At 34.9% G+C, this 27,261-nt stretch overlaps 1 protein-coding gene across 12 annotated transcripts in view; it reads left to right on the forward strand.

The window, feature by feature from the left end:
* TTLL7 (tubulin tyrosine ligase like 7) overlaps positions 1 to 27,261 on the forward strand; it is a 201,875-nt gene that overhangs the window by 139,326 nt on the left and 35,288 nt on the right. For 2 of the 12 annotated variants that reach the window (XM_081490149.1, XM_081490150.1), the window contains exons 21-23: positions 9,116 to 9,192; positions 12,207 to 13,811; positions 16,002 to 16,289. The exons of 1 other annotated variant lie outside the window; for it this stretch is intronic. In XM_081490149.1, coding sequence (XP_081346275.1) covers positions 9,116 to 9,192; positions 12,207 to 12,241 — 112 coding nt within the window. In that variant the 3' untranslated portion in view covers positions 12,242 to 13,811; positions 16,002 to 16,289. Of the gene's footprint in view, positions 1 to 7,669; positions 7,863 to 9,115; positions 9,193 to 12,206; positions 13,812 to 16,001; positions 16,290 to 27,261 lie in introns of those variants that run through there. 9 more of the 12 variants (XM_081490153.1, XM_081490154.1, XM_081490147.1 and 6 more) reach the window with 8 other exon arrangements.

The raw sequence follows: 27,261 nt of genomic DNA on the forward strand, positions 1-27,261 counted from the left end.
TGATGTGCTCTGAATATAAGTTAAATAAGCAGGGTGACAATATACAGCCTTGATGTACTCCTTTTCCTATCTGGAACCAGTCTGTTCCATGTCCAGTTCTAACTGTTGCTTCCTGACCTGCATACAGGTTTCTCAAGAGACAGGTCAAATGGTCTGGTATTCCCATCTCTTTCAGAATTTTCCACAGTTTATTGTGATCCACACAGTCAAAGGCTTTGGCATAGTCAATAAAGCAGAAATAGATGTTTTTCTGGAACTCTCTTTTTTGATGATCCAGCGGATGTTGTCAATTTGATCTCTGGTTCCTCTGCCTTTTCTAAAACCAGCTTGAACATCAGGAAGTTCACAGTTCACATATTGCTGAAGCCTGGCTTGGAGAATTTTGAGCATTGCTTTACTAGCCTGTGAGATGAGTGCAATTGTGCAGTAGTTTGAGCATTCTTTGGCATTGCCTTTCTTTGGGATTGGAATGAAAACGGACCTTTTCCAGTCCTGTGGCCACTGCTGAGTTTTCCATATTTGCTGGCATACCGAGTGTAGCACTTTCACAGCATCATCTTTGAGGATTTGAAAAAACTCAACTGGAATTCCATCACCTCCACTAGCTTTGTTCGTAGTGATGATTTCTAAGGCCCACTTGACTTCACATTCCAGGATGTCTGGCTCTAGATGAGTGATCACACCATCGTGATTATCTGGGTTGTGAAGATCTTTTTTGTACAGTTCTTCTGTGTATTCTTGCCACCTCTTCCTAATATCTTCTATTTCTGTTAGATCCATACCATTTTTGTCCTTTATTGAGCTCATCTTTGCATGAAATGTTCTCTTGGTAGCTCTAATTTTCTTGAGGAGATCTCTAGTCTTTCCAAATCTGTTGTTTTCCTCTATTTCTTTGCATTGTTTGCTGAGGAAGGCTTTCTTATCTCTCCTTGCTATTCTTTGGAACTCTACATTCAGATGGGAATATCTTTCCTTTTCTCCTTTGCTTTTCGCTTCTCTTCTTTTCCCAGCTATTTGTAAGGCCTCCTCAGACAGCCGTTTTGCTTTTTTGCATTTCTTTTCCATGGGGATGGTCTTGATCCCTGTCTCCTGTACAATTTCACAAACCTCTGTCCATAGTTCATCAGGCACTCTGTCTATCAGATCTCGTCCCTTAAATCTATTTGTCACTTCCACTGTATAATCATAAGGGATTTGATTTAGGTCATACCTGAATAGTCTTGTGGTTTTCCCTACTTTCTTTAAGTCTGAATTTAGCAATAAAGAGTTCATGATCTGAGCCACAGTCTGCTCCTGGTCTTGTTTTTGCTGACTGTATAGAGCTTCTCCATCTTTGGCTGCAAAGAATATAATCAATCTGATTTCGGTGTTGACCATCTGGTGAAGTCCACGTGTAGAGTCTTCTCCTGTGTTGTTGGAAGAGGGTGTTTTTATGACCAGTGCGTTCTCTTGGCCAAACTCTATTAGCCTTTGCCCTGCTTCATTCTGTACTCCAAGGCCAAATTTCCCTGTTACGCTAGGTGTTTCCTGACTTCCTCCTTTTGCATTCCAGTCCCCTATAATGAAAAGGACATCTTTTTTGGGTGTTAGTTCTAAAAGGTCTTTTAGGTCTTCATAGAACCGTTCAAGTTCAGCTTCTTCAGCGTTACTGGTCGGGGCATAGACTTGGATTACCGTGATATTGAATGGTTTGCCTTGGAAACGAACAGAGATCATTCTGTCATATAGCTAGCCTTATTTCAAAGACTTTGGGATCACCAAACAATTTTTAGTCTCAGCATCTCTGTATTTCTATCTTTCATGTACTGAGCCTTCATATAAACTCATTTTTGTGGCGAAAGTCATTTTTTAAATCTCTGAGTTAAAGCTTCTGCCTTTAGCAATAGAGCACTAGGTATTTGGACAAATCCTCCCTCTGATGTTGGTAGGAAAAGCTGGACAAAATACCAACAAAACATTTGCTTGAAAACATCAGAGAGTTAAAACCAGGTACTTGTTAGTACTGAATAGTGCTTTTGACAGACACATGGACCTAAGAGAAAAAAGTAGGAGTTCAGGACCTGTCAAAGATTGGGGCTTTGATAAACAGCATAGATTCCTACATGTAATAATATCCCAAATATTTTGCAAAGCAAAAGTTGGCAGAATTACAGGGAAAAATATGCAAATCTATAAACATTGAGGGAGATTTTAATATATATTTCTCAAAAGAATTAAAAACAAAGAAATTTTTAACAATATGATTAACAGATTTAACTGTCGCATGATAGTGAAGTCAATCACCTCAGAATACAACACAGTAAGTATACCTGGATCTTTTATAAAAATCAACTATATAGTGGAATGATAAACATATTCAAAAAATTGAAATCATGCAAAGTATTGTTTATCATCACAGGCCTTTAAAAGTAACAAAATCCATCCTTTAAGAAAGATAAAAAATAAAATCATAATGGATGTAAATGTACTTTGGTAACAAAAATATTAGGAATAAAAACTCGCAGTATGTACATAAATCATTATCACAGGGAGACTTATAGACTTAAAAGAACACATTAGGGAGGGTAAGGGAAAATTTAAATGATCTATCATCTTGAATAATGACATAATAACATTAAAGTAAACCCAAAGAATACAGAAAAAGGAAATAATAAAAACAAGAGCAGAAATTAATAATATAATGAAGCAAACAGCATAAAGAAGATCAACATGGCAAAAGTGGGTTTTTAAAAAGACTAATAAAATTGATCACTTTTGGGACAGATCAAGAATATAAAAGAAATAATTAGCATGAAGAATAGAAATAGAGACATAACAACAGATACTAGAAATATTAAAAATTTCATGCTGATAAATTTGGTAATTTACATTAACAAATTCCTTGAAAAACACATATTACCAAAATGACACAAGACAATATAGAAGGCTACCAATATCAAAGGCTACCATACCTTTGATACTAAAACCTGACCAGGATATTATGGCTAAGGATAATGAAAGTTCAGTCTCACTGTTGAACATAGATGCAAAAATCTTACATAAATATTAGCAAAATGAATCCAGAAACTTTAAATAGGATAATGTATCATGACTAACTTTTGTTTATTGAATCCATTTAAAGGTACAGTAAAATTAAAATGCGATCAGTATAATTTTAGTAGAAGAAAAAATCATTTAAAATACACGGACAAGTCATTTGATAGAATTCAGTATACATTTTTGTTTTAAAAAATGCTTAGCAGGTTAGAAACAAAAAGGAAATTCCTTAATCTAATAAAGAGTAACTACAAAACCCTACAAGCATATACTTAATGGTGAAATGTTGAAGGCTTTTCTTTTGAGAAGAGAAACAAGACAAGATTACCTATTACCTACCACTTCTGTTTATCATTGTACTTGACCTGGCTTACTCAAGGAAGCAAGTCAAGAAAGTAAAAGGCATTGGCTTTAAGAGAAAGAAATAAAACTCCTTACTAATGGTTGTGATTGCATTCATAGCAAACATAATGTAAATAAATCTACAGATAAATTACTAAGTAAACCTACCAATTTTGATGAAATCAAAGTGGGAATAAAATCAATTTTTTTCTATATCAATAACAAACAGATTTTAGATAAAATGTTGTTTTTAATAGCATCAAAGAATAACCAATACTTCAGAATAAAAGTAACAAAAACATGTAAGACCCTTATGCAGAAAAATGTAAAAGATGTAAAGTTATACCTTATATTGATATTGAAATCAATATCAATATGTCATTTCTTCTCAAATAGTTCTTCGTATCTATAAATTCAACATAATCCTCACATAAATCCTAACAATTTTTTTGCAGGGTGAAGAATTTTGACTAATGTTTGTTCTAACATTTATAGAAAAAAAACAAAGGGCTAAGAATAGGCAAGACATTCTTGAAATAGTAGGATTGATTTACTACAGTGTGCTCAGAATTATGATAAAGCTATAGTAACTTAAGATGATGCACTAGTATCAAAAAGATAGACAAATAGACCAGTAGAAGCATTCAGAAGGGCATAGACTTCTCTCATAGCTCATTTGGTAAAGAATCTGTCTGCAGTGCAGGAGACTTGGGTTCAATTCCTGGGTTGGGAAGATCCCCTGGAGAAGGAGATGGCAACCCACTCTAGTATTCTTGCCTGGAGAATCCCATGGGCAGAGGAGCCTGGCAGGCTACAGTCTGTGAAGTTGCAAGAGTTGGACACTACTTAGCGACTAAACCACCACAGAAAGGCCATAAATAGACCCAGGTTTATATTGAGACTTGATTTATGACAAAAGGGGGACACTTAACTTATAAAAAATGGGTTAAAAGTTTGCTTAAACAAATGGTTCTGGGGCAATTGAGTTTCCAAATAATAATAAAAAAACTAACTTGAATTTACCTATACCATATACAAAATCATTTCCAAATTATTGAGTACACAGATGTGAAAGGCAAAACTAAAGATTTTGGAGAAATCTTTGGAAATATAGGAGATTTTTTTATGACCTTGAGGTATACAAAGAATATAAAATATCAGGCCAAAAAAGTACAGATTACAAATGAAAAGGTAAACTTTACTATATTAAAATTAAGAATATATGTTTATTAGAAGACTCCATTAAGGTGAAGAAGCAAGCCTCAGAATGAAAGTTGGTATTTGCAACCTGTTTAACCTACAAAAGATTGTTATACAGACTGTATAAGAACTCCTACAGATTTCTAAGAAGAAAATAGAACACTCCATGGAAAAATGGGGAAGATACTTGAAGAGACATTTTTAAAGGCAGTAAGTATTTGAAAAAGTGTTCAAGCTCATACTCAGGGAAACGTGAAACCCATCTTTTAGACCGCAAGTTGATGAGAATGTAGAGTAATGGAAACTCTCTCACACCGCTGATGATAGTGAACATCATTACCGTTAAAAAAGTTTGGATAACCCATTAAAGTTTACCATTTTCTCAGTTATTTTATTCCCAATGATTCTAAGCAGAATGTATGCCCATGTGCATCAAAACTGTATTAGAATTATCAGAGTAATATTTACTTATAATGGCTAGAAATTAGAAATACCCAAAATGTCTATTCACGGAAGAACGGACAGTTTTTGTAATGTCCACTCAATGGAATATTTTACAGCATTGAAAATGAACAAACTGTGTGCATACACAGCAATATGGATGAGTCTCAAACAGAAATTGATCAAAGGAAGCCAGAGGCAAAGGACTACATACTTCATTTCATTTATATTTAAATAAAAAAACAAGAAAAACTGAATTATAATATTACAGAATATGTACTTAGGTGGCAAACAGGAAGTAATTGCCACTGAAGTCTGGATAGTTCAGTCACTCAGCTGTGTCCGACTCTTTGTGACCCCATGGACTGCAGCATGCCAGCCTTCCATGTCCATCACCAACTCCCACAGCTTGTTCAAACTCATTTCCATTGAGTTGATGATGCATCCAACCGTCTCATCTTCTGTCATCCCCTTCTTCTCTTGCCTTCAGTCTTTCCCAGCATCAGGGTCTTTTCCAATGAGTCAGTTCTTTGCATCAGGTGGCCAAAGTGTTGGAGCTTCATCTTAAGCAACAGTCCTTCCAATGAATATTCAGGATTGATTTCCTTTAAGATTGACTGGTTGGATCTCCTTGCAGTCCAAGGGACTCTCCAACACCACAGTTCAAAAGCATCAATTCTTCCGCGCTTAGCTTTCTTTATGGTGCAACTCACATCCACACATAACTACTGGAAAAACCATGGCTATGACTATATGGACCTTTATTGACAAAGTAATATCTCTGCTTTTTAATATGCTGTCAGGTTGGTCATGGTTTTCCTTCCAAGGAGCAGTGAGTGAGTGAGTGAAAGTCACTCAGTTGTGTCTGACTCTTTGCGAACCCATGGACTGTCCATGAAATTCTCCAGGCCAGAATACTGGAGTGGGTAGCCTTTCCCTTCTCTAGGGGATCTTCCCAACCCAGGGATCGAACCCAGGTCTCCCACGTTGCAGACAGATTCTTTACCAGCTCAGCCACAAGGGAAGACCAAGAACACTGGAGTAGGTAGCCTATCCCTTCCCTGAGCTATCAGGGAAGCCCTCCAAGGAGCAAGTGCCTTTTAATTTCATGGCTGCTGTCACCATCTGCAGTGGTTTTGGAGCCCCCCAAAATAAAGTTTGTCACTCTTTCCATTGTTTCCCCATCTATTTGCCATGAAGTGATGGGACCGGATGCTATGATCTTCAGTTTTTGAATGTTGAGTTTTAAGCCAGCGTTTTCACTCTCCTCTTTCACTTTCATCAAGAGGCTCTTTAGTTCTTCTTTGCTTTTTGCCATAAGGATGGTGTCATCTGCATATCTGAGGTTATTGATATTTCTCCCAGCAATCTTGATTCCAGCTTGTGCTTCATCCAGTCCAGAAGTTTGCATGATGTACTCTTCATATAAGTTAAATAAGCAGGGTGACAGTATATAGCCCTGACATACTCCTTTCCCAATTTCGAACCAATCTGTTGTTCTGTGTCTGGTTCTAACTGTTGCTTCTTGACCTGCATACAGATCTTAGGAGGCAGGTACAGTGGTCTGATATTCCCATCTCTTTCAGAATTTTCCACAGTTTGTTGTGATCCACACAGTCAAAGGCTTTGGCATAGTCAATAAAGCAGAGGTACATGTTTGTCTGGAATTTTCTTGCTTTTTTTATGACCCAACAGATATTGGCTATTTAATCTCTGGTTTCTCTGCCTTTTCTAAATCCAGCTTGAACATCTGGAAGTTCTTGGTTCACATACTGTTGAATCCTAGCTTGGAGAATTTTGGGCATAACTTTGCTAGCATGTGAGATGAGTGCAATTGTGCAGTAGTTTGAACATTCTTTGGCATTGCTTTTTTTGGGATTGGAATGAAAGCTGAACTTTTCCAGTCCTGTGACCACAGCTGAGTTTTCCAAATTTGCTGGCATATTGAATGCAGCACTTCACAGCATCATCTTTTAGGATTTGAAATAGTTCAGCTGGAATTCCATCACCTCCCCTAGCTTTGTTCGTAGTGATGCTTCCTAAGGTCCACTTAACTTCACAGTTCAGGATGTCTGGCTCTAGGTGAGTGATTACACCATCATGGCTATTCAGAAGTCTGGATAATGGGTAAGTTTATGGGGCAGCAGTACATGGTTCTGGGATGCTAGGAATATTTAGTCATTTAACCTGGGTAGCAGTTATATGAGTAATCACTTGATAATATTCATTTACTGGATGTTTATTTTATGTACTTTTTGATTGGAAAGTTTTAAAAGTCAAGTTATATACATGATACTATTTTGATCTTAGGTTAAGATACCTTGGTACATCTATCTTAAAACAGGCATGGTCTTGCTAAAGAGGCTGATGTTGAGTGAGTGCTCAGTTGTTCAGTTGTGTTCAACTCTTTGCAACACCATGGACTGTAGTCCACTAGGCTCCTCAGTCCATGGAATTTTCCAGATAAGAATACTGGAGTATGTTGCTATTTCCTTCTTCCGGGAATCTTCCCGACCCAGGGATTGAACCTGTGTCTCTTGCATCTCCTGCCTGGCAGGCGGACTGTTTACCACTTTGCCACTTGGGAAGCAAGGCTGATGTTAGTAAAACATAAATAATAATATTTCACCTATATGCACTATTCCATTAGGTCCATACTCTATGAGACAGGCATGGCAGAAACTATTGGATTCTTTTCACCAGTGAGAAAACTGAGGCCCAAAGAAGTAAAATGGCTCATCCAAATCCATGTTGCTAGCAAATGACAAGAGGTGGGATTTGCAGTTAAAACCACCGTACAATGTTCTGGGTATTATATTTAAAATACAAAATAATAAGTTTTGGTAAGTATATTGAGAATTTAGTACTGGTTCAGAATGTAAAATGGTATGAGTGCTGTAGAAAACAGTGGCAATTCCTTAAAAAGTTAAATATAGAATTACCATGAAAAGTGTGAAAGTATTGGTTGTTCAGTTGTGTCTTACTCTTTGTGACTCCATGGACTGTAAGCCTGCCAGGATCCTCTGTCCATGGAATTCTCCATGCAAGAACACTGGAGTGGGTAGCCATTTCATATGACCCAGCATTTCCCCTCCTAGGTACATACCCTGAAGAACTGAAAACAAGGACTCAAACCAATACTTGTACACCAATGTACATAGCAACAGTATTCACAATAGTGAAATGGTGATAGCCACCCAAATGTCCATCAACAGATGAATGGATGAATAAAATGTGATATGTTTGTATGTATATTACTCCTCTTTGCTCCTTCTGCATGAGTGCTCAGCTGTGTCTGACTCTTTGTGCTGTGCTGTGCTTAGTCACTCAGTCGTGTCTGACTCTTTGCGACCCCAAATACTTCAGCTAAGCTCATCTGTCCATGGAATTTTCCAGGCAAGAATACTGGAGTAAATTGTCATTTCTTTCTCCCTAGTATCTTCCTGACCCAGGGATCGAACTTGCATCTCCTGCATTGGCAGATTGATTCTTTTATCACTGAGCTACTTGCATGTATATTATTATGCCTATGTAAAATTGTAAATATAAATATAGTATTATATAAAATTTATAAATATAAAATGTTATTCTATGTTAGAAGGTTATACTTAGTATAAAAATATATTATACTATGTATAAAAACATAATGCTATGTAAAAAGGAATGAAATTCTGATACATGTTATAGCATGGATGCACCTTGAAAGCATGTTAAGTTAAATAAGCCAAACATAAAAGGACAAACATGGTATGATTCCAATTATGTGCAGTATCTAGAACAAATTCATTGAGACAGAAAGCAGAATAGAGGTTACCAGGGACTGGGAGGAGAAGGAAATGGGAATTTAGTGTTTAATGGGTACAAAGTTTCTGCTTGACATGATGAAAAGATCTGGAACCAGATTATAGTTTTGGTTACACAGCCATTTTACACAGCCAATATTACACAGTGTGAATATAATTACACTGAACCTGAATACCTAAAAATCGTAAGGAGTTTCATGTTATATATTTATTTCACCACAATCAAAATAGTTAAAAATAACACAGCCTAAATAAAATGATAAAATTTATTTACCTTATGTTCCCCAAACCAGGAAGCTGAGTTTACTCTGGAGGTGGGGAGGTGGCGGAGGTCAGGGGTCCTGGATCTTTCTCCAGGAAAATCTCAGAGGTGTGTGTATTTTAAGTTTCAAGGCTAATTAACTTAACCAGTGTGGACATGCTTCACGTTCTAGAGATTCTCCATGGTCAGCAATAAATTGGTACATGACAAAGCAAACAATTCTATGTCAAATAGGAAGTAGATAAATGCATATTTTACATTTATATGATGGATATGTGAAGATGTGTATCCCTAATCTCAGAATTGAGGAGTAAGGGTATATGTATGAAACGAAGAGGATAGTTTGTGTTATTTCTCCTTGGAATGAGTTAGCTACGAGTTAGCTATATTTGTACTTCGAGAGTAAGCTATTTTTTTTTATTTAAAAATAAAGCTGGAGACTTCACATATTTTTGTGCTTTAACAGACACTCTTTAGATACTATCTATAAATCCACTTTCTAGAGATTCTTCTTGCTAAAAATTCAAATTCTATTATTTAACTGAATTGCAGAGAACATTTTAAAAATAATCTTTGATATTCAGCTAGTGTGGGCTTTTCCAAGAGATCTTAATGGAGATATTAAGGCAAATAATCCATTGTGTTTCACTGTAATGCTTTAAAATATCCCACAGCCCTTGCTTTAGGGAAGCAAAGTGTTTCTTCCAATGTGATTTTATATGCTTTTTTACATTCATACTGAATTGCTTTTCCTTTTCATGTCTTTAGTTTCATTTTAGCCTTTTCTGCTTCTATTAAAAAGTTTAGTTTTGTGGATAATATTTTTCTACTTTCTAAGTTTGTCTACTTCATATTTCTGAAGAATAAATATAACCATTGTATTTGTTAGTTTTAAAATTGGAATTCATACACAGAAATGGCAATATAGTACTTTTTGGGAGTGATAGTTCTGGAGTGAGACCAAATGTATCTGAATCCTGGCTCTAGTCACTTTTGTGACGGTGGGCAAGGCATTTAACGCCTGTACACTTTGGTGTATTCATCTATAAAATGGAGCTGATAATAATATATACCATGGAGAATCATTAAAAATAAATAATATTTTTAAAGTAAGTATAATGGTGCTGGCACACACACAAATACTTTTTAAATACAAAGTGGTGTTAAATAAAATAGTATTTGTACTTTTATTTTTTCACCTGTGAAAATGGAAATCTTTAGCTCAGAAGGCAATGTGAATGTTATTGTAATGCCAATAATAACTATTGCTTGGAGATTCTTCAAAAGAAAGTTGGTAAAAGTTACTGTTTACTATAATTATTATCAATGTAACCAGGATGTATTTTCAGTAGGAAAGAGAATAACTCTCAACTTGTATGGAATAGTGGGTTTTGATCGAACACCTTAGTTTCCTTTGCACCTTTGCCCTAGATAGGAAGGGCAGCCTGTTTCTGGCAGAAGATATCAGATCAGTCATCATGATACACTAGCTCTTGACATAATAATTAATTCATATAAATTACCCAAGTGATATTAAGAAAATGATTTATATAATCTGTGATGTGAGAAATCAATTGTTTCATTATTCATCACCCATTGTGCAATTTTGATTTAATTTAGTTTGTTGTATATTATTTTACTGCTCTATTAACATAATGATTTGAGCAATTATTTATAGTTTGTGATATTAAGTAATAGATTTAGGGGATATTATCAGATAATTCATGATGAAATGATGTCTATGAATATTATGTGGAATTCTGCCATTTTAATCTGAGTGCTGTATGCAGTTTGATCATAATGAATTCATATTCTTCTACAAAATTCATGTAACACAACATAAATGTAATTTCCCATTGACACAGAAGTTAGTAGTTACCAATATCATTTAATAAAGAATTGGTAGCTAATAATATCTTTGGTCCTCAGTTTCTTCATTTGTCTTTGGAAGTATGATGCTGTGGCTGGAAGATTCTACAGTCACATGAAGAAAATAAATGATTTGATCTCTACCTTTGTTTCTTTTTAAGACTAATTATAAATCTCCTTCTGTTGTTACTTCTGCTCTTAGAAATTTTTTATAGATATCTTTATCCTGACTTTCTAGCATGTCCTTCTCATCATCATCTGGACTTAGGCTTTTAATAGTGATACTTGTGTTTGCTCACGTAGATTTCCTTAATCATTTCTCTCTCAACATATAGATTGGAATGGCCTAATGCCAATCAGAGGCTTTCTAGAGGAATCAGATTATACAGGCACACATTCTTATCTGCAACTCCTAAATCTCAAAGCTCTGAAAACTCAAACTAATAGAAATAAAATAAAAGTAACCCATTTATTGGCACATCTGAATTGACACAGCTGTTTATAGTCTTTTTCCAATTTATTGTGAATATTTCTGCATTTCATTACAGAAATATTAATGATTTGTTTGCAGAATGCTGCCCTAAGACTCTGATGAAGATGTTGCATTATATATAGTATATACACCATATTGTTCTAAAATCAGGAAAATTCATATATTCTGAAATACATTTGGGTGCAAAGGTTGCATGCAACCTGTAATCATGACTGTTTTTGGTATTCTGTAATCTAAGCACCCGGTAGTCTAGGAGTATAAAATTTACAATCTAGTTATAAATTTTAATCTTTAACTTTTTCTTTCAGATTACTTATAGTCATAATACATCAATGATATATTATTAAATTAAAATCAATGGTTTCAACATTCTTGAAATAATTTAATGTGGTTAGCCAAATTCTCATGTTACATGTTTTTAAGAAATATTTGACTGGCTACACACATTATTTACAGAGATTATTAATAAATTCCAAATTAACATGAGTGATGTAAAGAGTTTCCTAGCTTGTGAGTTCATGGCTCTTTATGGGATATTTTGGAATACTAAGACTACATTTTGCATCTATATTCAGCTCTTTGAGTGAGGCTTTATGACCCTTTCCTGCCTCCTCTCAAGAGAGGAAATCCTTTTATGTGGATTGCATTGTTATAGTGTGATTTCTCATGTAAGATGTAAAAATTATTAACCACATAACATTTTAGTGGGAGATATTAATATTAATTTGTTAAAGTCTAATTTTTTAACTATTATTTTTAGGTATTTACTACCAGGAAGTACACAATTCTTCATGAAAACACCAACCTACAACTTGAAATACAGTTCACCTGGAATGGCTCGCTCCAATGTTTTGTTTACATCCCGATATGGCCATTTGTGAAACAGAAGGGAAGATCGCCATGGGTTATGCATAATAGCAATTCATATTTTTCCCAATTTAACATTGCAAAGACAGTGACCATTAAGTGCTGTTTTATGTATATATGACATATATGTGTGTGAAAATATGTACACACATGCACTCAAATAACACACATATTATAATATATGAAAGAAGAATTAGCAGGAAACTGGATATAGGATTTAACCTTTCTGGAAATGTAGTAAACCATGTTAAAAATTGTTTACACAAATATGTGAATGTCTAGAATTTGCTAGGTTTATAATTAATACCTTCCTACTAGAAATGTTATTTTTGCTGCAGAGTATATAAAACAGAATTGATCTTGAAAATCCCATTACAGTGTTAAATTATTTTCTAGATAATACTTTTGACTTAAAAAGAATTAATAGTATATTACTTTATTAATTCTCATATATATCTAGTAGCCATTTAAAATGAAAACAAAATTTAGAAGCTTGGTGTTGCTTGATGATAGGATTAAGTATAAAATGGGTTTGTCTTTACTATAGCACACAGTAGCATGCTATTAATATAAAACTTCCACCCGATTCTCCAATATTTTTATTTGTCATTGTGGGAATCTAGCTACTTGTGAAAATGATAATGTAAATTTTCAGTAAGGCTCTAGTAAGATCACAATACTGTTTAAAATGGAAGACAATCCAGTGGGTTAAAAATTAAACTTACTAGCTTATATTTTTACTTTTTATTGAGAGTCACATAAAGGGAACAGAAAATGGTGGTAATAGCAAAATCTTTCCATATGGTTTTTGTATCTCTTACCACTCATACCACTTATGTTTTCTTTTTTGAAAGTATACCTCTGATGGGTACATATAGTCAAATACAATTTCTTCTTTCCTTCAGAAGGGGAAGAGCTGATATTTTAAACTTATTTCAATGTTACAGAATGAATGTGTCACATTATTTTATAAGTCTCTCAATTTTGAGACCAATGTACATTGCAAAGACTAATACAGAGTTTCATATTGCACCATGGAAAATCATCTAAATTATTACAAAAAGAAGATTCTGATTACTAAATGTTGTTAGTCATGGATGTGCTCTTGAGAATTTCAAAAAAATCAAAATAGAGTATGAAGATTTCTTCTTGTCCAAAGTTATTATGCATAATTTTCATAGCAGTTTACTTCCTTTTTTGCTTACAGTTTCAAAAACTATGAGTGAGCTTTCAGTTTGCTATACAAATATAAAACATACCATGGATATCCTTCGAGATTGCAATATTCACCTTTTAGAATTTTATTTGAATTTCTCCCAGTAGTTTTATTTTTCACAGATGGTAATTATTTGCAACATTCATGAATGTTTTACCTCCTTTTACTATCCTGAAAGCTTTTTCCAGTAATTCGAGAAATGGTCCCGAAGCAGAAGGAGAACTGAGAGGGGCAAACTGGCCTGCTTTAATTCACAAGCTGGATAACTGACAACCCAAAGTTGTAAGTTAGATATATTTTGCTTTTAAAGCCATATTCTGAGGCGGTATTTGATAAAATAGGTTCTTCCCTAAATTATTGCTAGTTACTGGATTCTTTATGACTACCAACCACTCATATTCCAAGGGATACTCTTCCTTGCTAATTGCATCCCAAAGGAGAGTTATTGTCTTTGTGGGAAAAGAGGATAAGGATGTCAGGATAAAGGAAATCACAGTGTGGCTCTGAGTGTTTATGACTCCATTTTGTGAATTCCTAAATATATTTAGAATTTTGGAGAATAAATAATGCTGAAATTGGGATATTAATAAAATCATTGTAAGAATGATTAGCAAGTAGGCCTTTTCATGGAGCAATTTTAGTCATTTTTTTTGTTTAGATTCATAATTTGTTCATGAATGAAACACAGTTTCAAAGGTCTGATGTATGATATCAGTCCAGTTTCTTGGCCACTCACTTGCGTTAGCTTAAATCACAATGGTGACTTAATTTGCTAGAGTGGGTACTTTGGGAAATTCTGTCCTTAGTTGTACAAGAGTGAAATTTTTATTTAAAACAAAAAGAATGACTAACATGTCTCCCCCTAGGAAAAAAATATTTTAAAAAGAGTAACTTTAAATATAGGAAGCTACCCAGTTAGTTATCAACAATCAAATTTGATTCCTCTAGCTACCCAAGTCTGGCTCTTTTTGAGTGCTAGAATTTTCTTGCCCACATTTGCCTCTTTAGACTGATCTAGTTCTGATATGAGGAAGATGTGAATAAAAGCCATGTGCTCATTATTTATGTATACTGCCTGGTACCCTGTGGACTATGGTTGTGTTCATGCTTATTCCTTAATGAGAAACTAAGAAGACACAGTAATAAACTGTGAAAGTCTTTAGAGGCCATAGAAATGTTTTAGTAATATAAAATATTCCTTAGCTTTTATTATAAATTTTTTATTCATAGAGTTAAAATATATCAGTATAAGTGATAGTATGGGTCTGACTCTCTTCTAGGAGAGAACATACCTTTATCTGAAAAACTCCAGAAGCTATTCAGTCTTACCAGAATTTTTATTAGGGAGTTTGGTTTACTTGTGATGAAAGCCTATTTTCATTCTGTTATTAAAAGATATATCCCTGATCATTCTGTGACTAATGCTTTCCAGAACTGTATATGATTGAAATTATTCCAGAATTGTCCAAGAAGCAACCTTTTAATGTTAAATTATCATATATGAATATTGTATGAGATTGCAGATTAGTTTTCACTGTAATAATCCAGCATTGTGATAGTATTTGCTTCATGTATTCTGTTGAAGGAACTATTGTAATTCATATTATGATTATTGGCAACAATTTTTATTTTACCTTGCATGTGAAAAAATTAAATTATAATAGGATCAAATATGAAAATGACAATAGGAATGTTAGATGCAAAGATTTATACACATTTTTTCATATATCTGAATTAGATCTAAATACACAAAAATTTTTTAAGTTCTCCCCCTAAAACTAATATGAACCAAACTCAAGCAAAAAACCCGTCTTCTCATCCAGTACTTACACCCAGCTAGATGATAGTGGCTTGTAGACATCAAGAAAAAGATTTCATTCTAATTCTTTTTTAATTAGAAAGTATATGATTAGAGATTTTAGTTATCTAACTTTAAATTTCATGTTTTAATATAAATTAATCCAAATGCTTTCTTCTTTAGCATGACAAAGTCATTCCATTTAAAAATTCTCTTTAAATCTAAACTTCCACAGTACTTGACATTTTCAAAAGCACCAAAAACTTGATAGTTGCATAAGCTCTATTATTTGTAGTTTTCCATAAAACATTTGATTAATTCTTAAATGTATATTCTTTAAAATATAATAGCAAATATGTTGAGAAGAGTGACAATAAATACCTTCCTTTTCTGTTCTGTAATGCTTTTTTAATATTTTGAGTCTTAGTTTACTTGGTCCTAAGGGTTAAACGATAAAAAGTGTAAGTAAAATTGTTGTGTTCTTGTGACCTGGTGATTTGTGAAAATTTCTTTTATCTTGAAATTGAGAAATTTAATAAAGCTTTCCAGAACTGAATTAGTTATCTAAATATTTTGGACTAATGCTACTTACAAATAAATTTTGAAAGTGTATTAATCAAAATTTTATTCCTTACACTTTATTTTCTTTCTTTTCTTCTTTTTTAAACTTCAAGTTCCATTTAAAGTTTTGACCTTTGCATGGACAAAGTCAAGAAAAGAGAAATCCTCCTTTTTAAAATATTGGTTTATGGTGGTATATTTTTGCCTCAGCAATAATAAAACTTAGATAAGATGTGTTATTGGATCAAGTTCAATTTTCTGCTGAGATTTTTGAGAACAAGGTTGACGTTTCAGTGTCCAAAAAGCATTAATTATTTGGATCCATATGAACCAAGACACATGGCTGCAAATAACACTCTTGCGACCAAAAATGTTAAATTAAAATTAATTGCACACTTTGAGATTGTTGCCTTTCTTGGTGTTTTTTTTTCTTTTTGCCTTATTATGAGTGGGTATATGGTATTGAAGGAAAACTATGCAGATGAAACATTCTGTATTAACTGGACTGTATTAACTAAAAAGAGCTACACAAAGTTTTTATTTTATCCTCACCTGCCAATTTGAAAACTATTGGCAAAATCATTATTCAATAGGCTAATATTTTCTAAATTAGTAAGAAGACTTACCTTACAAAAGTTACCAGATAATGCTGATATTTCTCTTTCAAAGACTAACAACGACAGTTTTAGTCCTGAGCTGGTTGGTTCATATAATAACTAATATACATACTACAACTTTGAATATTAATAGATTGGCTGAAGATTTTAGGTTTGAAGATGAGTTTGAAAGCAATACATTTGCTCCTGTGAATCATGATGCAGATTATCCCCATGTGTTTTACTGCCTGTATATGAATGCAAATATTATTACAGAAAATATGCTTGAAATTTCAACACAGTGTGCAATTAGTATTGCATCATCATGCTTCAGCATGTGATACCTGTATGACATTATTTCAACTACTAAGATATGTTACTGTAATAAAAAATGTTTAACATAAGAAAGCTACATATGTCATCAAATGCTTATTTCTGTTTCACACACACACAGTTTTTAGTAGTGGAAGAGATTGGTTCTCAATTAAGCTTTCAGGTGATGAAACATATTTTCACAGTAAATTTCTTCTGCTTCACTGACAATAGCACTGTGAGGATAACTTTGTGCACATGTGCTCAGTCATGTCTGACTCTTTGCAACCCCATGGGGTGTAGCCCACCAGGCTCCTCTGTCAATGGGATTATCACGGCAGGAATACTGTAGTGGGTTGCCATTTCCTCCAGGGGATCTTCCCACCCAGGATTGAACCTGTGTCTCCTGTGCCTCCTGCATTGGAAGGCAGATTATTTACTGCTGAGCCCCTGGGAAGCCAAGGATAACTTTACCTGCTATTAAAGTCAGGTCAAGTAAACAAAATTGGCATCAGTTCCTTTCTTACTTAGTTAGCTGAAAGGAGATTGGCCTAAAATTTATAAATGGCATTTTTAGTATCATTGAATATGACATAGCATCTTTCTAGCATCATTGGTTTTACAGTAGTATTACTAACCCAAATAGAAGTACATCAGCATCTCAGCTATGATGTTATTTTTTTTAGGAATTTATAATTTTGTCATGATTAAAACAATGATCCTCAATAAGAAGCATATCCTAGTCTTATTACCACTATTACCATCGTCTATAACATGATTATATATAAAGAAATGGAAAAATCTATCAAGTGACAGGAACTTTAATGCATGTATACATTATTTTTTTGAGTTGACAACCAAGTGATATAGACATTGCATTTTTAAATATATTTTTAAAAATTTGTTCTTTTACAAAGTAAAAATATTCTGTAAAAGCTTTAAACTGAATTTTTTTTTTTCAATGACAGATATACACGAGGCCAATGTGGTTAGTTCAGTATCTCCCTATTTTATCAAATAATTTGTAAGATCAACGTACATATAGTAAATGATTGAAAATCTTTTAAAACTCTAAATAAGTCATCCTAAAATAATCTCTAAAAAAAGTGCCGAAGTTCCTTCCATTACTTTGGCCACCTAATGCGAAGAGCCAACTCATTGGAAAAGACCCTGATACTGGGAAAGGTAGAGGGCAAAAGAAGAGGGTGGCAGAGGGTGAGATAGTTCGGTAGCATCACTGACTCAATGGACATGAGTTTGAGCAGGCTCCGGGAGATGGGGAAGGGCAGGGAAGCCTGGCAAGCTGCAGTTCATGGGGTCACAGAGTCAGACATGACTTAGCGACTGAACAAAATTATCTCAAGTGTTAGAAAACTTTGTGTAGTGCCTTAAAACAAAATTATCATTTAGCTCTATTGTAGAAAGAAAGATTAATATTAATAGATCTTTAAACTGATTTATCAGAAAGTTCTCTCTTAATGACTATTCATATACACATAGGATATGGTGATGAAATATAGAATATAGTGACAAAAATGTCCACCACCAGGGTCTAGTAAATGTGGAAAACATTGAGTGTATAAATGGGAATGTGTTTCTTTCTACTTCCAGAACCTCTCAAGAGCCTTTAGTGTTCTAAGATGCTTTGAGATTCCCCAGCAAGGGACTGGAACATACAGTAGTTTTTAAACTAATTTCACATGGGATCTTTTATTAAAAGGCACCTCCCAGGACAATTCTTCTATTGACTAACATTTGAAAAACAACTACCTAAATGAAGTCATTCACTAATAAAAGAATCAAGTTATTTATTTATTTACTAAATATACACTGTGGAATAATTATGAACACTGACAAATCTAGTGCAAGAATTTACTTGCACTTGTCACTTGAGAATTTGGCCATTTCCAGAGGAATATTTGAACAAATATTTCAGCTGCAATGTCTGGACCCGAGAAGGATGGCCATACATAAATAGTCTTAATGGTAAACATGAGCTATATTAGATATTTGAAATGTAATCATGATAGGAAAAGTAATATAAAATGCTTAAGATGTGGTCAGAATGTGATACAAGTCTTTATGAGAAACTACTAATAATGTAGGGGCTTCCCTGATAGCTCAGTTGGTAAAGAATCTGCCTGCAATGCAGGAGACCCTGGTTCGATTCCTGGGTTGGGCAGATCCACTGGAGAAGGGATAGGCTACCCACTTCAGTATTCTGGTGGAGCTAACATGATAAAAGTTTTCTTCACTGAGATTCTAACAGTACCCATCTGCAGATGATAAGAGCTTTATATAACAGACAATATATTAATACCTAGAAGCCCTTGCTGGCCTTCTGAAAGAATCTTCGTATATAAACAAAAAGGTCAATTTGTGACTGATAAATTTCCCACAAAGCTAGAATTTATTAAAAATATGTTACATTATTTGTGAGAAACAAAATTTATTGAGCTATTTTTTTCCTAGTGTTTGTTTTCCTTAAGCAGTATGTTAGACACTTCGAAAGCCTTCAGAAGTTTTGTCTTTCGGTTGTTTGTCCTTTAGGAAATATTGTCAAATTAGCCTCCCTCTTTACAAATGTAGAAAGAATACTGCTATTCAGTATATTTAGGGAGTTATACAATGAATGGGACTATAATGACCTAAACTGAACTATTTTATGTAGTTATCAAAAATACTGAAACTTTGGCTTGGAAAGTAGTCTCTAGACTGTTGCACAGAAATGACACCATTTTTATAACTTTACAGCAAGGCAGCCTATAGTATTTTATGTAGTAATAGAAAAATACAGTAAAAGTAAGCAAATTCCAGATTTTGTACTAAGAACAGGTGCAAATGAGCACAAACCACATAAACTGGCACTGTTGTGACAAAAGCTTTCAAGGATAATAATAAAACTATGTAAATTTAGCCAAGCTCTGTTCTATTACAGATGCTGCTGTTTTTAGTGTTAGAATAAGATAACTTTTAAAAGGTCAAGAAACACAAAATTTATTTTTTTAAACTGCAATATGCTGTTATCAGTAAAATCATTAATATATTGTTATATTTATAATATATCTTATTTGAGGGAAAATATGTGACAATGAAGGTGAAATTATATAGGCTATATAAACCTGAATACAATCTAAGAAAATATGATTTCACATAATACCTCATTTTCATTAAATGGTGAAAATGTAAATTCAGAAAATCACTTAGGCTAAAAATAGGTATATCATCAAAACTTAATGTCATTTTAACTCAAATTGGTATTTGTTCAGCAAATGTTCTACGTCATAATGTGATGTACAAAGGAAAACTCAAATTTGTGGAAGAAAATGAAGAGTTTTTTTTAAAGCAAATCTAGCTAATTCTGTTATGTTTTTGACTCTTTCAAACTGAAACAATAGTCTTGTTGTGAAACATTTACTACAAATAAAGAATAAGTAGAATCTCCAGAGAATGTACATCCTGATAAACCATGAGAAGCCCACTTCAAGAGCTGCAATTTCTAATATTGATCTTACTTCTTATACATACTGGAATTTTTCACACCAGTTTGCACATCTGACCTAGGTACTTCATTATTAAATAGGGGATTATAGATTTCTTAAAGAACTCCATGGCACCATAACACCTTTCCAAGTAATCCAAATGTTTGGGAAAATAAAATGAATCTCCTTATATAGGTTGGAGTCTGCTTTATTATCTCCCTTGGCTTCTTCTCTCTCATCTATTGTCTTGTTTACTTTTCTTATTTAAGAGAACATCCATTGCAACAAGAAACAGATGGTGTGAGTTCCAATCCTTGTTCTGCTGTGTAGGACAAGGTCTTTGTTTCTTAAAAATAAATACCGATTTTATCTATGTGAGAGTTTTTTTGTGAGGAATATAGGAAGCACTAAACTATGTAGTATTGTCATTTCCTCATTGTATAAAAAATAATCTCACTGATGATCAGAAGGCTCTTCTTGTGATATGAGTCTGTCAGGGTGTCATCAGGATGTCAGTATCTGTAGGAATGGGATGAAGGAAACTTGTTACCAGGTGGTGATCATTTTCATCCATTCTGTAAAACCACCTATTATGTATGCAGGAAATCCAGTCTCAAGATGACAAGTAAGTTAAAATTATTTACACAGGGATTTTAGACCAAGCAAAACCAAAATCCCTGGATATTGTTATCCTCAGTAAAGTAAGATGCTGGTTGAAAGAGTGGCCTCAGATACCAGATGACCTGGGTTTCATTGCCTGTTAGTCTCAGTTTCTTCATAGTAGCATAGGGCTTTCCCTTATAGTGCTGGGAGGGAACTTATTGGCCTAGTCTATGCAAGGTTCTGAGCCTGGTGCATGCCCCCCAATAAGTGTTCTTTGTTGTTATTTTATTTCCATGTGATGCCTTTCTCCACCATCCCAGAGAAGCACAATTCTGTGGAGATATTTTAGGATTGCAAGCTCCCCAACCCGATCATGGCACTCTGGGCCATGATCAAGGTCCTCCCATCACCTATTTCCAGCTTTGCAGTCTAGCTCATTTCTCCTCTTGTGTAGCAGGTCAGTTTTGAACAAGGAAACATTGTGGCTGTTCAGTTGCCCCAAAGATCCTCTAATTATTGAGATCTCTGGAAACATTGAATAGAGGGGAAAACTGAGTTTTCTGTAAGGAACAGACTTAAGTATTTGTTTTTTTGAAATGCTAAGTATAAACATCACAGAATTACCATGCACATGCCTTCTCTGAAACAGATGTAGAGAAAAATCATAATAAATAAAGGCTTTATATGGGCTGCTCTTGGAGAAGGAAATGACAACCCACTCCAGTATTGCCTGAAGAATCCCATGGACTGAGGAGGCTGGCAGGCTACAGTCCACGGGATGCCAAGAGTCGGACAAGACTTAGTGACTAACCCACCACCACCATGGGCTGCTCTTGGTTTTGCTCAACAGAGCTTGATGAATACTGTTTGCACCACAAACAGTACTAGGCCTACTACTGGCCAAGGGCCGCTGAATGGAGCTCTGGGGTATACAGAGCTCACATTCCAGGTAGGGAGATGCACAAGTCTCTGCGAGGCAGCACTAATGCAGACATGTGGTACAAGGAAGATGCGAGGGTTTTGTGTGTGCGAGAATAGCAAAACTACGTGCATCCTGTGTGGGAGAACTGGGAACAGTGTACCAAGGGAGCAGTGGAGTTAGATCTTGACATATGAGCAGGATTTCAACAGCCAAAAAGAGGGTTCCAGACACAGGTAGCATCAGAGGTGAGAGGGCCAGACTCAAAGAGCTGAGAAATTCAGTGTAGCTCAATGTGTGTTGGGGTATTGAGTGAATGAAGAAAGGGGTGTGTGTGTGTGTGTGTGTGTGTGTGTGTGTGTGTGTGTGTGTGTGTGTTAGTTGCTCAGTCATATTTGACCCTTTGTGACTCCATTACTATGTAGCCTGCCAGGCTTCTCTGTCCATGGGATTCTCCAGGCAAGAATAACTTGAGTGGGATGCCATTCCCTTCTCCAGGGGATCTTCTCAACCCAGGGATCAAACTCAGGTCTCCTGCGTTGAAGACAGATTCTTTATTGCCTGTGTCATCAGGAAAGCCCAAAGAGAAGTAAGTTGAGGCCAAATTGCAAAATCCTTAGATGCTGCACTTAAGAGTTTGGATTTTACCCTTTACACAGTGGAGACAATGGGCATTAAAAAAAAATCAAGTAGTAAGAAGACGGGGTCTGCGATTTGTGGAGTTAGCCAACTGGTGGCCTGGTGGAAGGAGGAAGACTGGGCTTGGTGGAAAGTAGTTATGACTGTGACTGGAGTTAGGACCAGGGCCTCAGCTGAGGTGTGTGGATCCAGAGTCGAGAGAATTTCTGAGGGGAATCTTTCAGACTTTTGGACCTATTTTATATGAGGAATGAAGGAGAGAAATCAAGGGATTATCTACATTTTCTTCATTGTTGTGAAAAATTTAGTGTAAAAATGATTGTGTGTTTAATATGCAGGCTGAAGTTGTTCCTTTCAAGCCTGCTTTCATTGGCTGTGACATATAATTCCATTTTGACAAACAGCTATCAAGTATCAGCTGTATGTCAGGAGCTATGCTAGATACCAGAGAAACAAATGATTAATAAGACAGCATACTAACTTTTCATGAGCTGCAATTCCAGTACAGGAAAAAGTCATCCAAGCAAATCATTATAATGAAATGTAATAAGGATAAATAACAGAAAGATATGTAAGGAACTCTATGAAATGCATTCTATTTTTGTTAGCATGGAAGATCTCTATAATGTGAGGGCTTAGCTCTGGTTCCCAGATGGAATTGCCCTTAGAGGCATCCAGGTACAATAAGTAATTTGCTTAAAAGAAAGCAGAATTGATGTTTAATATTTAGATTACAAATAGGAGTATATAGTAGGAAGAGGAAAACATAAAATTTTTCTTCAGAAAGGATTCCTGGATTTTCTACAGTTTCATTTTAGTCCAAATGATGAGAGGTATGTAATGCAGTTGCCAAGAGGCAGGACTCAGGAGTGAAACTGTCAGTATTTGAATCCCAATTCTACCATCTCCTAATGGCCTGACTTTGAGTAAGTTCCTTAACACAGTGTTTCTCATTTTCCTTATCTGTAAAATGGGGATAATAATGATAGTGTTGATAGGATGTTTATGAAGATTGATGTGTGTATTTCTGAAGTCATCAAAGAGAGAGATAAAGTCTTATTTTCATTGCTTATGATAGATTACCTTCAAAATAGCTGTTTTGAGGTCAGCTGTTTGTTTTATTAAGTAAATACCTTATTGATTTGATGCAGTTTCAAAAGTTATTTTTATTGTATGGTTCCAAAATAAATTCTGATTATATGTTGTATTTAAAGCTGATTCTCATATATCTTCAACCTAATGACTTGTAACAGTGAAAATTGCATTCCCATTGATTGTTCTTTTCAGTGTGATAATTCTTTCTTTCTGTGTTACTGATATGATGATCTTCCTGTTCTTCTGTCAATAATATTAGCAGCAATCTTATATCACTAGATACTCTATTCTGAAGTTTAAATGATAGAGAGACAACTCTTGCTGCTTTAATGGTTATATCTTCTCTAAAATCTTTTCATCTAAAATATGCTTTTGTTATTGGTTTTCATTATGAGAAAATACATGGAAAGATTAATTTAAAAGACAGTGTTTCTGCCGTCAGTTTCTGGTACTATTTATCAATTCCATAGCTCTGCTGTCATTCTTAGTGACATTGTTAGAGCTACTTAACTGAACTATTGCTCAATTAGTCTCTTCATTATTTATATGTAATCATTAATTAATTAATATTATATTCTTTTCAATAAAATAGTCACCGTGAGGTATAACATCTTCAAACAGATGCTGGGGGCAGAGGCATAACTGGAATTATAATAATCAATCAAACTTCCACTTGATAATCCTCCCTACACAGTGAGCTGTACCCAATGCAGGTACAGGCTACCAGACCCTGCACTGTGAGTTCCTTGCATTGCCTTAGACATCTGTGAGCTGCAGAAGACTATTTCAGAAGTTAAGTTTTCTTATCTCATAGATGGGCTTCTCTGGTGGCTCAGTGGTAAAGAATCTGCCTGCCATTGCAGGGGTCTCAGGTTCGATCCCTGGGTTGGGAAGATCTCCTGGAGAAGGAAATGGCAACCCACTCCAGTATTTTTACCTGGGAAATCCCATGGATAGAAGAGCCTGGCAGACTACTGTCCATGGGGTCACAGAGAGTCCAGCACAACTTAGAAACTAAACAATAAAACAACAACAACTTTATAGACTGAAGGTCCTGCTCTAAGGTTTTAAATACCATTAACAGTTCTTGAGGTTATTTCTCTAAACTTATGGGTATGTCTTCTAAGGGAAAGGAAAGCTCTCAAAAGTCCCCGAGTCTTGCCTTCCAAAGATGAGGAACCCAATCAGCACATGAGGGGCTTGGCTGATGGAACACCATTTTCAAGTCTTTGTCAAACAAACTTTTGCCTGTATCTTTGATGTCTTCATTTAAATGATTGAACATCTACTTTCTTCAGTTTCATATTTAAAATACAAAAGCACATAAAATGTTCTTTCACTTTGGTAGAGTGTGGTATTTTGGTAAGTTAAATTTCCCAAAGGTTACTGAGCTCTATTTGACTAATGCAGGTTAAAATATGACTAGAGTGCCTCTCTGAAAAGACTCTTGATTTGGAAGAGTGGAAATGGTAATTGTGAAGTTTCTATTCTGATAATAAAATGCTATATGTTGCTTAAGTTACAAGTGAATTAAAGAGAGAAGAAAAGATTCTTGGTTATTCCAAGGTTCTATAATTTAATTTAGCATTATTTTCACTTTTACAGTGTCTAGGAGGTAGACTCAGAGAAGGCAATGGTACCCCACTCCAGTACTCTTGGCTGGAAAATCCCATGGATGGAGGAGCCTGGTAGGCTCCTGGTAGGCTCCCTGGGAGTTGGACATGACTGAGCAACTTCACTTTCACTTTTCACTTTCATGCATTGGAGAAGGAAATGGCAACCCATTCCATTATTCTTGCCTGGAGAATCCCAGGGACGGGGGAACCTGGTGGGCTGCCATCTATAGGGTCACACAGAGTCGAACACGACTGAAGCGACTTAGCAGCAGCAGCAGCAGCAGTAGGTAGACTTACCCTGACAGGGTCCTTATTCATTGTTTATACTCATTGCAATTAGGGAAATTTTTGTTTTGTGTCAATTATATATCAGCTGTCACTGACCAATGGAAAAGATTGTTTTGACATGCTCTTCAGCAATTCTAGTGATATGCTGGTAAATACACACATAGGAAAATGGAACCCTCATTTATAGTGTTTGCCAGTTTCTGTAGTGGAAATACTTCCATGTGACAGATTTCTAATATCAAAATTATATCAGTGAACATGAAATTGTGACATTACATTCACAGTTAACTTTTGCAAGTTGGTAATAGTTGGCTCTGGGGCTTCCCTGGTGACTCAGTGGTAAAGAATCCACCTGCAATGCAGGAGACATGAGTTTGATCCTTGGGTTGGGAAGATACCTTGGAGAAGGAAATGGCAACTCACTCCAGTGTTCTTGCCGGGAAAATCCCATGGACAGAAGAGCCAGGCAGGCTAATTAATATCCATGGGGTCACAAAAGTGTCAGACACAACTTAGCAACTAAACAACAATAACAATAGTTGGCTCCAGCAGACCACTGGCTCTGATTTTAAAACTGGTAATCACAGTTTTTTTGTGTGTTTGTTTTTATACCAATCAATTGGACTTTTTGCTACTACTTGTGCTTATACAGTAAGTTTTCTTTTCAAATGGGTCATAATTTGTTTCTGCAAATATGTAAATGGATAGAGCACTTAGGAGCTAGCAAATACTTTCACCTTTCAGTAAATCAGATTTTCAAAGTACAATTTCTTAAGTAGTTAGTACCCTCCTATTCATTTTCTTTGGTACTCTGTTTATTACAAAGTGAAATTTCCTAGGAGTCCATAAATGAAAATGTTTATGTGCTCCAACTGGCTTTTAATTCATGTCAATTTAGAAACTCAGAATTATTTAAAGTAGTCCTAGCTGTTCTAAGGTTAGCAATTAGCACTTCAATTTGTGCAAATGGTACTGAAAATGCTGTTTCAAAACAAACTGTTTCTCTTAACAAGAAAACCTTTCTAAAAAGTTTTAAAAAATCAGTGGCAAACAATTTGAACAGTACCACTTTTTCGCCAAGAGAGAGCAACATAAGCACATTTTACAAAAATACATTAAGTGGCCATTTTACATTGTAAGTGGTAGAATCCTATCCGTGCTTTACTTAGAAATCTATTACTTTATCTGCCTCTAAACATGATGGATGAGGTCCAGTGATTAGTTAGGGTTATGGCAGTTGATGAGTTTTATAGAGATCATATTTAGGCTTCAGATATTTTCTATGCACAATATGTTTCTTCATTATGATTTCATTTACCGTCCATGTTTGAGTTTCTGAATATTGACATTGTTTGTCCCATCAGAAATAATTTTCAACAGGATGCATTTGCTCCATCTGATTTAATGACACTAAGTAAAACTGTAAGAGTTTTACATGTGTGAATGGTGGATTTTTAATATTTATACTGCTTGAAAATAATTAAGGTGTGTAATATATGACTTTAAGAGAACTGGTATATCTGGAAATTTTCCTCAGGGAGATTTTAGTACTATTAAATGGAATGACAACTCTGAATACAAACAACTGACACTTGACCAAAAAGTGGAACTTTCAAAGAATTAATTGTGATTAACTTAAATTGGAAATTTTGCTGGATTTTGTGGCTTAAAGTCTTGCCTTAAATATTTTAGGGACACTATTTCCTTTTAAGGTTTTCATACTTGAGTAAGACAGTGTCTTTAGGTTGCAGTAACTAAATATTAAACTTATATTGCTTCCATATAACAGCAGGAGGACCTGCAAAACCTATCAGTTAAAATTC

This window comes from Giraffa tippelskirchi, chromosome 5, assembly GCF_054371585.1.
Source record: "Giraffa tippelskirchi isolate mGirTip1 chromosome 5, T2T-mGirTip1v1.2.pri, whole genome shotgun sequence".
NCBI lineage: Eukaryota > Metazoa > Chordata > Mammalia > Artiodactyla > Giraffidae > Giraffa > Giraffa tippelskirchi.